The sequence below is a fragment of the Silurus aristotelis genome (genome assembly GCF_946808225.1).
Source record: "Silurus aristotelis genome assembly, chromosome: 4".
Taxonomy (NCBI): Eukaryota; Metazoa; Chordata; class Actinopteri; order Siluriformes; family Siluridae; genus Silurus; species Silurus aristotelis.
Genome location: NC_139577.1, coordinates 26,379,460 through 26,392,156, shown reverse-complemented (window position 1 = coordinate 26,392,156; position 12,697 = coordinate 26,379,460). Strand labels below are relative to the sequence as shown.

At 36.1% G+C, this 12,697-nt stretch overlaps 1 protein-coding gene and 1 long non-coding RNA gene across 5 annotated transcripts in view; one reads left to right on the top strand and one right to left on the bottom strand.

Annotated features, from left to right (window-relative positions):
• Positions 1 to 12,697, top strand: part of LOC310724490 — a 67,975-nt gene that overhangs the window by 27,128 nt on the left and 28,150 nt on the right. The window lies entirely within an intron of this gene.
• On the bottom strand, positions 688 to 10,054 carry LOC310725041 (uncharacterized protein). 4 transcript variants are annotated; one of them, XM_083539632.1, is made up of 8 exons: positions 9,937 to 10,054; positions 9,799 to 9,852; positions 8,853 to 8,963; positions 7,242 to 7,888; positions 6,959 to 7,111; positions 6,409 to 6,820; positions 2,794 to 5,244; positions 742 to 1,215 (listed from the first exon to the last, which is right to left on the bottom strand). In XM_083539632.1, the coding sequence occupies exons 3-8, from the start codon at positions 8,953 to 8,955 to the stop codon at positions 908 to 910; spliced, it is 4,074 nt and encodes a 1,357-aa protein (XP_083395758.1). In that variant the 5' UTR covers positions 8,956 to 8,963; positions 9,799 to 9,852; positions 9,937 to 10,054; the 3' UTR covers positions 742 to 907. The 4 variants fall into 4 exon arrangements, with proteins under 4 accessions (XP_083395757.1, XP_083395758.1, XP_083395756.1 ...); XM_083539631.1 differs by having other exon boundaries at positions 688 to 1,215; positions 9,799 to 10,054; XM_083539630.1 differs by lacking the exons at positions 9,799 to 9,852; positions 9,937 to 10,054 and adding an exon at positions 9,181 to 9,284 and having other exon boundaries at positions 742 to 1,212.

Here is a 12,697-nt window from a genome sequence, read left to right as displayed (position 1 = left end):
TGATCACAGATGCATAAAATTATCCTTCACCGAAAGTAAGAGACTTAGCCCTATCATAACAGACCCATGCAATTATTACTCCTTCGTGCAAAAATTTATTGTTGGCACAGTGAATTCTGGTTTGTAGCATTCTTCTGAATCCAGAAACCCCAGATTTATCCATGGGACTGCCAGGTCAGTTAATGAAAGGTGATTTTTTTTTATTTTTATTTAGAGAATCCCCTAACTCTAATGATTATGTATGCACTCAGCTATAAATGATTAAGTTGTTATTGCTTCTAGATGATTTTACTTAATTACTATACTAATAATAGCTCTTACACTTGACTATAGGCAGATCTAGCAGAATAAAAGTCATAAGGTAATTATATTTCCAACGTTTGTCTATGGAGATTACTTTGCTACATATGTGCTTGATTTTCATCCACCTGTTAGGATGGCTGAAACTCTTGAACTCTGTAATTATGTAGATTGTTTACATACATTTGGCCAAATAGTGTGTCGTATATGGTGTAGCGCTGGTGTTGTAATTGTACATTTTGTAACAAATGCCTTTTTTGGTTATGTAAAGACCAATACAGATATGCTTACATGACAAATCCTACAGTAATTATTATAATAATGGTTATTTTTTTAATGATTTAGAACTGATGTGACCCAATGTCATGCAAGGTCTCCAGGAATTTTTATTTATTTACTTATTTATACATACACTTATATATATCCAACTTCTACCTGTTAAATATACATACCGTTTTTACGTGTACAGTACATACATTACATAATTCTAATAATAATACAATACCTGAAAATATAAACAGAAATTGACAAGACTTCTTTGTTACATGAGTTGCTCACTTGGGGAAATGTTTTGATGCTTCCAAAGTCTAGAAAGAGTGTGAAAAGTTTAATTTGATTCCTCTCCTGTCACATCAACCTCTTCTTCCTCTTCCTCCTCTTCTTCCTTCTTACTTTTTACTACTACTTCTTCTTCTAACACATCCTCCTCCTCCAGAATAGGGTAACACGGAGTAATAACTAAAGGAGAAGACTGAACTGGAGAGTCAGAGATGTCATCCACAACAAGCTCCTCTTCAGCACTGCTGCAGTCATCTGCTGACTCTGTGTTCACATCCAGCAGAATCACGACTGAAGAGCTGCTGAGATCAGGCTCCTCACCACATTGATTAGAGGGTGCATCAGTATCAACAACTTCTGAAGTCAAAATACAATAAGTAAAAAAATTAATAATAATACAGTTTTTAATTTGAAATAACCTAAGCAATTAAATGAAAGTTTAGTTTTGCAAGTGTGTATAAAAGACGTAAAAAACATTGACCTTTTAGACTAAGACAGTCAGAAAACCTACAGAAATGCAAGAAAGAAACCCATATGAGTGTGTACAAATATATGAATCTATGTAATGCTATGCCATTAACACTATGCATTAGGTAATATTCTCTGAATGAAATGTCTCTTCATTTACATAAAATTTTTTTTTTTTTATAATGTTTTCTTTACATGAGCCTGTTCAAAAACCAGAACATTGTGAACAGACCATGTACATGCTGCAGGATGAAAGCCAGGAGTGTCGAACAAAGGCTTTGTCAAAACAGGAAGCAATTTATTTTCCTTATCTAGACAGAATATAAGGCATTCTTTAAAAATAAAAAAATAACACGTGCACACACACATTCCTTTCACCTTGTCTCATTCACCTAATTCCTTTGTGTTAAATTTCACTAGACATTCCACAAAATCAGTTATATTACAAAAGGCACACAACATCCTGGAACAGCCCAAAATAAAGGAGTATGTCTGTTTCACAGCACTGAAAATAGAAACTAACTTGGTAAGTGCTAGAAAATGCAACTCATATTGTACATGCTCGTAATGGTAATCCAACATCGTAATGTCAATCCTAGTTCTCTGTTATAAAAAAAAAGTCCATGACATGTTAGTGTGATGTGTGTACTCTATACTTTAGAATTTTTAAACACATACATACATACATACATACATACATACATACATACATAGATACATAACAGAAAGTTAGTTCTATTATCATTTACATTATAGCACCTATAGATAATCAATCCCTTAACATCTCTTTATTGTGAAAAAAGACCTTAGCAATATTAAACTTATTTTAATAAGTATATATATTATATTAGACTTATTTAGTGCTGGCACTAGAGACTTTAGTGCTGAATAAACATCACCTCTCAGAAAACTTGTGAAAATAATGAGCATTTCTAATAGAGAGAGAGAGAGAGAGAGAGAGAGAGAGGAAGAGAGAGAGAGAGAGAGGAAGAGAGAGAGAGAGAGAGAGAGAGAGAGAGAGAGATTGATTGATTGATTGATAGATTGATTGATCGATCAATCAATTAATAAATTAATAAAATAATAATAATGTAATCCCCCGCTTTACCACGGTTAAAATCTTTTGCCCCCGGTTTATCGCGGAATTGCATTTGCCACATAACTAATTAGTTTCTCTGACTTTCCCGGTCATTCACGGATAGCACGATAGACCAAAAAACTTATAGGGCATTGTTTTCATCGAGTTTTATGTTAAATAATGAAATGTATTAATACAATTATAATTGAATAGTTGAATAATGCCAGATTCGTGGTCAAAAACAGAGGCTTTTAAGGCATAGACTACAAACTGCCATTAAATTGTAATACAAACTCACAACACCCAGACAGCTTACTAGAGATTTTATAAGAAATACAACATTTTGAACTTTTGTATAATGTAATAAAATAAAAAAAACTCAACATTACCTTCATGCTGTCCGTTGAATTCTTCCTCACGAGCAAGCGCTTCACCATCATTATCCATATCGACAGAGTTTTCGCTTTCCTCGACATCATCATCAATGTTTCCCTCGTCAGAAACCACTTCATAACCATGACCAGCATCAATCTGAGCACCTTCATCCAACACCTCCACCTCAATATCACGTATTCCAGCTTCATTTTCATTCATTCCACTGATATCTACATGATATGTGCTCTCTTTCTCCTTCTCCAAATCTTTACCGATTTTAATGCTCCTAGTTTCCCCAAGATGCAACCCTTTGGTCTTGATCAAGTTCACTTCTGTTGTCTGGATAAAAATTGGCACTTTCTGAAGATCATTACATTCTGTAATTTGTTCATCTGTTTTTGCTTCTCCTATCACGTTTTCCGACCTAAAAGGATGAAATAACGTATTTGATTCAAGCTGCAAGTTATTTTCCAGCTGAAAATGAAAATTGTTAACATCCCTAGCTGAAGGAACTGTACAGAAATGAGAAGCAGCATTCAGATCATGAAAAGATAAACTGGTATTTGCACTAATCTCACTTTCTCCCGCAACTTTTCCATTCACCAAACATCCATTTACATTTATGGATGAACCATCAACATGTTCAATCTCAACTCTGTTTGTTGAATCCACTTTTTTGTCAGTGTCTAGAGCAGGTTTATCAGGCCCTGGTAGACCTTTCTCTATCTCCATCTCTTCAGTCTTATCTTTATTTTCCTGTCTATTTTTGTTCATTAAATTTGGACTCATTTCAGCAGGCTCTAAAGGTTCCCTGAGCTTTTTACTGGGAAGGCTAGTTTTGTTTGTTTCAGCATTTGTCTGCAAAATTGATATTGGTTTATGATAAACAGGTATGAAATGCTCAGTGATGGTGGGGAAAACACTGAAAATAGTTTGATCACAAAAAGTATGCGTTTTGCATTGTTTTTCATCTTCTCTTTTTAGGTTCACATCTGGAATGACTTTCTCAGGCTCTACAAAGGGATTTTTCATTTCTGGCTCTGCTACTTTATTTAGTTCACACTTACTGATGAAATCGTTTACTGTAGTTATGGTTGGCGCAAGGTCTAAAGAAGGACGATGCACTTTAGAAGCCCTTTCACTCCCCTGGCTTGGTGCACACGCCAAGCTCATTTGTGGTAACTGTAAGTCATCATGCCAAGAAGACGACGGAGCAACTGCAGATGAACTGTGCATTACACTTGTGCTTAAGTCTTTCATCAGGTCTTTATTGCATTTCCTTTCCTGACGGGGCCTCATGTCCCCACGTCCACATTTTGTCACCAACAAGGCAGGTTGTGTTATATCCTGGACCTTTTTTCTGCATGCCTCTTGATCTTTACACTTGATAGGCTGACTTTTCTTGCAGACGGACAGTTTCTCCTGAGATTTCAGATCGTTTGACACTGTATTCTTTGTCTTGGCAGACTTCAGGCAATCTATTTTCTCTGGGGATACAGAGTTACTAATGTCCTGTATGTTAGCGATGTGTCTTACATTTTTTATCTTTACACTACAGGGATTTATTACCTTCACTGTTTGTGTATTAACTCCATCTGGATAACCAGCCATCTTTGCTTTTTTTCTATACGGTTCATTAACAGTTTCAAGAGCATGCTTTGGATCATTCTCAAAGTCAGTCATTTTTGTCATTTTCTCTTCTGATGCTCTGTGAGTGGCCACTCCATTGTGACCTCTATTTGATTTTAAAGGGCATGAGTTCTGCCCCACCACTAAACAATTTAACTCATCTTGATGTGGAGAAGTACATGATGGATATTGTGGGTTAGTTTTGCCGGGAAGTGCTTGTGGTTCAATTGGAGTAGACGTGTATCTTTTTGCGGGCTGGAGGTTGCCATGTGATGCGGAAAGGCATGAAGAAAATTCCAGTGGTTGAAAGGGATCTTGGGTAAAAATACCAGTTGTTTTGCCTACTTCTGGAGGAAGAGGTGAAAGACATCTTGGGAGTCTCATCTCACAGAAATCTTCCCAGTTATCAGAATCAATAGCTTTTGACATCTGATCTGTTAGATGAAGCATCTCTGGACACTGTTTATCTAGTGATGCGGGTAGATCCTCCGCTGCATTACTTATATCATTTCCTGAGATGTGAGTTTGGGCAGTACAGTTTTCATTAGTGTCAATCACAATCTGCTTTTCTGACTGTGCATAATTATCTGCACCCCAAAATGAGTTATTTAAAACAGTCTTCAACTCAACTATGTCTCGATGTTCAAGATCTTCGATATCAAAAGTAAGCTTGGATGGCAGGATGTCTGTCATGGGGCATGGGGGAGTAAATGATGAATCAGTATTTCTCTTTTGAGTAATGCATGGAGAGGTCCAGGAAAATGATGTTTGATCACTTGCCACTGATGACACATTTTTTAGATTCCATTTTCTGGAGTTCGATTGGTCCTCAGACCCTACAACAGCAAGCATAGTCATAGTTACGCGTTAAGACAGGCATATTAGGGTCTCAAGACAAGATAAAAATCTCACACACCAATAGCAGTGTTACTGTTAAGTGTAAATAAAATCTACACCTCGAAGAACGTTAAAAGTATGACCACAATTATGTCAAACAGAGCCCTGATCTCCACCTTTGCGATGAATTGGAATGCTGGCTGCACAAAAGGACTTTTCACACAGCATCAGCGCCTGATATCACTAATACTTTTTTGGCCTTACCAAAGGAGTGGAGATTAATTATAATAACGTATGGAGAATAGAATGGGATTTCTATCAAGCTTACATGGTCTTGTGTTCACAAACTTTTAGCCATAAATGTATCATTCACATAAATGTTGTTGATTCTTTACTTTATTGCAGTATTTCTGTAATGGTCAGTTTATTGGAGAATCCTACTATCTCAGGACCCTTAACAGGTTTACCACTACAGGACAGATACACCACGATCAGGCATAACATTATGACCATCTGTCTAATATTGCGTTAGTGCCGTTTGCTGCCAAAACAGTCATGAGCTGTCGAGCATGAACAGCATTAACTTGGTTAGCAGTTTGAGCTACAGGAGCACGTCTGTTGGATTGGACCACATGGACCAGCCTTCACTCCCCAGGTGTGTCAATGAGCCTCGGCTGCCCATGAACCTCAGCTGCCTGTTCACCACTGTTCTTGGAGCACTTTTAAAAGATACTGACCACTGCAGACCCACAAGAGCTGAAGTTTTGGAGATGCTCTGACCCAGTCGTCTAGCCATCACAAACTGGCCCTCGTCAAAATCGCTCAAATCCTTACGTTTGCTCATTTTTCCTGCTTCTAACACGTCAACTTTGAGGACAAAATGTTCACTTGCTGCCTAATGTATCACTCCCACTAACAGGTGCCATGATGAGGAGATAATCAGTGTTATTCACTTTAATGTCTGAATGTTATAATGTTATGCCTGATCTGTGTGCTTTCAGGGACTGGGTAGACTATAGCAGGTGTTCCTAATATATTGGTCTTGTCTTCTATAATACACATAATTTATATTCACCACTACACATTTTTCATCCTCATGTTTTCTTTTTCTCAATGGGTTTTAAAATTAGATTAACAATTTTTAAATGATGCCGTGCTTGTACCTGTTTCTCTTTGTTCAGATGTGCTTGATGTCTCAAATGCCCCAATTGCTAGATTATGGTCAAGCAAACAAATGTATGAATCTGATGAATTAGATAGAGCTGCACTCTTCTCCAGATTTCGATCCAGATGCTCATTTGTGCTGCTGTTTCCCTCCACTGTGACCGAAGGCAAGATGTTTAAACCCACTGTGACCATCTCTAATAGCTTTGCAGCATGTTTGTCTGACTCTGCCTGCTGGGACAAAACCGGTAATAGAGCATTGTGACAATAGAGCTCAGAAGATGTTCTGGTTGGTGTGGCAGGAAGAGATATGGTCAATTCTGAGGGAGGTGTGAGCGTGACAGTTGCAAGATTTTGACAAGCCAATGAGGGCAAGAGGCTCAGTTGGACTTCCCCAGATCTCTTATGGGTCTGTGTGAGAGCAGCGTCAACAAAGAATCCAGGAAAAACAAGATAAAATCAAATGTTAAGAAAGAGAACTAGATATACAACAAGACTGCACAGAAACTCTGGACACAACACTGATCCACACTGTAAAAGAGCTGTTACCTCAGCAAGACTGTGCGTCATTGGAGGGTCATCAGATGATCCGCAGGTTTTTGACCCTTCAGCTGTACTCTCCTTTTGGACGCTCACAGTTTCCCACAATGCCCCACTGCTCTGCCTTTTCAGTTTTATCTTTAACGAAATCTGTGTGTCTTTCTGTTAAACAAACACAAAGTTAATAAAGAATATTTCCTCCAACTTACTTTTGCTTGCACCAACAATCTGACTGTAGTTTTACTATAGCAAACCTTAAATAGTTCTTAACTCTGATTGTCAATTTGCTTACCTTCTTAAACTTTTTTGCTCTTTTCTTTGCCTTTTGATTTTGCTGACTTTTGGTGTGCACTCTAACCAATGTTTCATTACTGTTCAGTGGAGATTGAGCAGCAAACTCATCTAGCCAGGCAAGACCTGCGTCTGGAGAAATGCTGTTAAACTCGCTAGGAACTTCAGTTAATTCACCTGTCAGGCCTATAGGCAGCTTTGACACTGATGCAACACATGTGCCTGCAATGTGAGCTTCAGAACTCTCTGTCTGGGTGCTTGAATGAGTAATGGTCTGCTTCTTTGACAGGATCTGTATGCTTGCGTCGTTCTTTCTCGTTCTGGTTTCTTCAGTCTGCAGTCCAATCTCCCTCCAACTTGCAGTTTTATTCTGATGCCTATTCACCTGCTTTTTTTCCCCATCCATAAAGTTACTGAAACCTAGCCTGTAGGCAATTTCGATCACTTCCTGCTGTTCATCCAAGCTCTCTCCCTCTATCTCACCTGAGTACATGAACCCAACCAGCTTCATCAAAGCATGAGCCCCTACTGCCTCCAGCTGTACTAGTCTACTCTGGCCTATGGGAAGTGAAGATGCATTGGAAAAAGCTCTACAAAAAACTGGGCTGAGTGCAGACAACACACAACTATGAGCAGGAATAGAGACACCTAGGAAAATAAAACAAATATACATTATTAGCAATGCTTCTGTAAACAGACAAGCATGCAGCAAAATAAAGCAATTAGCCACAAGGGGGCATGAGTTACAGTTGTTTTATAATGGAGAAACTGTTCCTAAAAATAAACAAAGATCTGTGTAAAGCCAGTTAAAGTTAAACATGGAATGTCTTTGTAATTAACATAACCTTTCCTCAAAAAAATTTCACACACACAAAAGATAATTCTTCTAGTCAATATCACTATTAGGCATTTCAGAAATTCTGTATAATTCTGTCAATATATTAAATTATTTTGGTTGTTCAGACATCAGATTTAGAAACAAAGCTAGTTGTTTAAGCACAAACTGAGAATCTAAGCATCAGTGTCTTTTAAGAAATCCTATTTTAAAGACCCTATGCAGTGTTTTCAGCCCAGATTTGTCATTATGCCAAATGTTTCTGTGGCCTGCAATAATATCCAGAGCATGTTTTAATCCTTTCTGATGAGAGAATAATATATTGTACATAGGAAAGAAAAAAAAATCCAAAATACACCAAAATGTAAAGACAGGTTTTTGGTCACAAGCAAAAATAATTTAAAGGGATTGAACAAATTCTAGGATGCACAGAAACAATCTTACATGGATTGACATGAAATTATCCAATAGCTTCAACCAATTTTTTGTTTTTCATTATTAAAGAAATATATCATTTTTATAAACCTAAAACACAGTTTTTTAAAGAGCTACCATTCGTAAAATATTCTTTGTTTAAAACCCTACATGATCATGAACTAAATGAATTGAAATATTATTTTTATTATTTCTATTTACCGTCCATATAATTCAATTAAATGTATTTAAATGTTTAATTATTTTATTAAATCACAGACATAGTAAACAAAAATATGCTGTGTTTTTTTGGAAGGCTGACTGCTTCAGATGTTTTTATGATTAAGTTTCCTTCTTTCTCACCCTGTGTTTGCAGAAGTATATCACAGTGAACGCTGCACTGCTGTTGTTTCTGCAGTTCATAAAGGAGACGTGGGGCAAAACCAGGCAGCTTGTACTGCCACATTCTAAGAACTAGAGGACAAAAAAAAATAATAAAATAAAAAAGACGAATGACAAAACATGCATGACCAGGCATCACATTTAATTACTTCAGCTTTCGATGCAATGCATCATCTGTACAAGTGGGTTTACCTGTTCTACAATATCTAATAAAAGATTAATGCAATAAGAGTTGCTAGAACATGTCATGGTTAAATAAAACATTACATCAAGGAATATATCTATGTACCTGAAGTCATTAAGGCTGTTAGTAATGCCAAGTCCAGAACATCAAAATAAACCTTTTCATTTACTGGTGAATTGGGAAATCTCAGAAAACTAACCTAAACTTGTTTGCTGCTTTCTTTCAAAGTTAAAGCAGCGATTGTACCATATGAACCTGTAGCATAAAGGCATCTTAAAAAGCAGAAGACTCATAAACAGGAAGTAAAACAAGTTCTTACTAATCCTGGGATTAAAACACTACCCTGCCAATAATGCTGATTGTATAGTATTATGGATTATCACTTTTAAAGGTAAAGAGGAACAAAGATAGTCGTGATGATCCTACTGATTTTCTTCTAGTTTGGGTAATAACTTATTTTTTTTAAAAAAGTAAAAACTAATAAATGTAGTATGAATACATCTGTAACTGAATTCAACATGTGGCTGATTGTAATGATTAAAAGTGAATCTAGGTTTAATGTAAAACCCAAACAGGGTTAAATAATGACAGAAAAAAAGTAGGATACATCTGGATAAAAGTGTCTTAATTATTTATTTAATAAATATTTAAATTAGCTGTTTACAGTTCAAATTAAGATTGTTATATGGTTCCTGGACATAGTGCAGTCAGTGTTTGATTCACCTGGATGGTTTTGTTTCCTGTCTTCATTCAGACAAATGTGACTGGTTCATTTTACTGCTCGGTAATAGAAGATCAATCCTTCAGTATATCCGGCTTACCAGTTAGGTAATACCTCAGCAATTAATTCAGTGACATTACCCTTTATTTCTTCCCTTTTTGGTGTTGTTTTAGCTGGTCATTTCACACAGTTTCGAGCTCTGCTATAACACACACACTGACGTCATCAGCGCCATTGTTGGCTAAGTGCGAATAAGCATACTAGCTTACTACATAGTACACATTACATTCTGCTACCTGTAGTAAATATACAGAGGTGGCAAAAGTGCACACATACTTCACTTAAGTCGAAGTAAAGATTTTCATGTTTTAAAATACTCTGGTAAAAGTATATACTTTTTTTTAACTTAAGTTAAAGAAAATAAGTACTTAAGTAAAAATTTCGCATTACTACTACCTGTTTTAAGTGTCACGCTGGTAACTGGACCTCATCATATTAATATTAGAGCTGTCAGTCAATTAAAATATTTAATCGCGATTAACTGTGTGATGGTCACGAGTTAACTCACGATTAATCGCATTTCCCCCCCTTTTTTTTATTATACTTTTCATTATTTTTGAATACTCTAATCAACATGGGCATGGACAAATTTTAATGCTTTATGCAAATGCATGTTTAATTATAAGTGAAACCATATTCAGCATAGAGCATGAAGACAAAATATTCTTGCAAATGTTTTGTTTTTAATGAAGTAAATCATCAGGACGCCAAGCGGAACATTTGCTATGTTTCCACACGGACGGTTAATGAGGTGATACCAGAGAAACACTACCTCTTCTAACTTTCATACGGTTTACAGAATCAGAAAATATGAATGAGTTTATTTCAAAGTAGACATTTCCAGCTTCCTAATAATATATTTATTATGTCTTTGAGGTCACTGACATTCAGGTTGTTTTATGTATGTGTTTGTACAGAGATATAACAGAGACGGCAGAGAGCGCCCCCTGTCGGTTTTCTCTGTTTTACAAAAGCATGGGGTTTTAATGTTAATTATGAGTGTATAAAGAAGATCGTTTACATATTCGGATAGTGTATTGCATTAATCTGTACGATAAAAATGTAATTTAATTTCGTTGTGGCGTTTTAAGGGAAAAAATGCCACAAAACGGGCCGGTGCGTTTGTCGACCCCAAAGGGTTAATTTTGTGCATCGTGGAAGATTTTGGTGCTGATATGAGGCACATCAATGAAACAAATGTTTACTGATTATAATAACCTTTTTGGTGGAGTTTATTTATTTGTTCATATCTGAGTAAAGAAAGGATGTTGTGAATAAACGTGTTGCATTATAGGTTTTAATCAAGCCTCTTTTATATTTCTTTATTTATATATTTTTTTAATAACAAATGGCTTGTTGTTGGCTGAAAAGGCCAGAGGAAATAATATTGACATTTTCCAACTATATATTTAAACTAAAGTAACGAGTCTGTTTTGAAACTGTAAGAAGTAGAAAGTACAGATATTTGTGTAAAAATGCAATGAGTGAAAGTAAAACGTAAAACATAATTAAATGTGAAGTAAAGTACTGATACCGGAAAAATCTACTTAATTATTTGTACTTCGTTACTTCCTAACTGAATATACAGCCTACTAGCTTACTAGCTAGCTACCACCTATAATAAATATACAGCATACTCGCATACTACATAGTAGGCATCAACTCCAACACCTATAATAAATATATAGCCCAGTAGCTTATTACATAGTATGCGTTACCCAAACACCTATTAAATATATAAAGCATACTATTTTATCAGATAATACCACGAGATACACCGCTATCTATAGAAAACAGACAGCATACTAGCGTTCTACATAGTACACACCTCTCTCCAGCTCATATAACTTAGTATGCTGTATAGCCACTATAGAGTATACTGTTTACTAACTCACTACATAGTCTACATCAGGGGTCACCAACGTGGTCCCCACAGGCACCAGGTAGCCCGCAAGGACCACATGAGTAGCCCGCGGGCCTTTTCTAAAAAAAAAAAAAAAATAGCTGTTTCCTACTTTGTTACATCATTGTTGATACTTATTAGAATTCATTAACATGATCAGTGTCTTCACAAAAATGAATATCATTAATAATGAAATAAAAGGTAAATTCAGCAAATTTTTATTTCAGATCAAACTGGTAGCCCTTCACATTAATGGTACCCAAGAAGTAGCTCTCCGTTACAATAAGGTTGGTGACCCCTGGTCTACATCAATCTCAGCTAGTCACAGTAGTAAGGAAAAGCACACTAGCTTGCTTCATAGTACACACTGAATTCCCTTCATCTTTATGAACTATACAGCACACTAGCTTACTACATAGTACGCATCGTACTCCGCCACCTCTGACAATTACACAACATAAAGCTGACCGCAAAACACTACAGCTTTATATGTAAATAACCACACGTGTGTGTAAGTGGGTTCAATGAAAACACATTCCAGCCATATAATGTATTGCTTTTTATTTGTAATATTTCAATTATATCTTACCTTTGTATTTTAAATAACTTGAACGTCCTTTTCACCTTGTTCCATCTGATGCACCAAGAGATTCCCTTATATAATTAATATGATCTGAGTTTTATAGCTTATGCAAGCCTTTCTAATCCTCAGGATAACCACCAAAAAAAAAAAAAAAAAAAAAAAAGAAAAAAAAGAAAAAAATTATTCCAGGACTGCTGAAGGTTTTCTAAACTTTTGGTGAGCTCTCATACAAAGAAATGGAGGTAATTTAGCAGACACCTTGCAAGCATATACCTGCTTTGGTGAATCACATCCTTGTGTCATTAACCAGCAGATCAGTGTAGAAGCAAATAAAATAAAAAAATAAATAAACAAA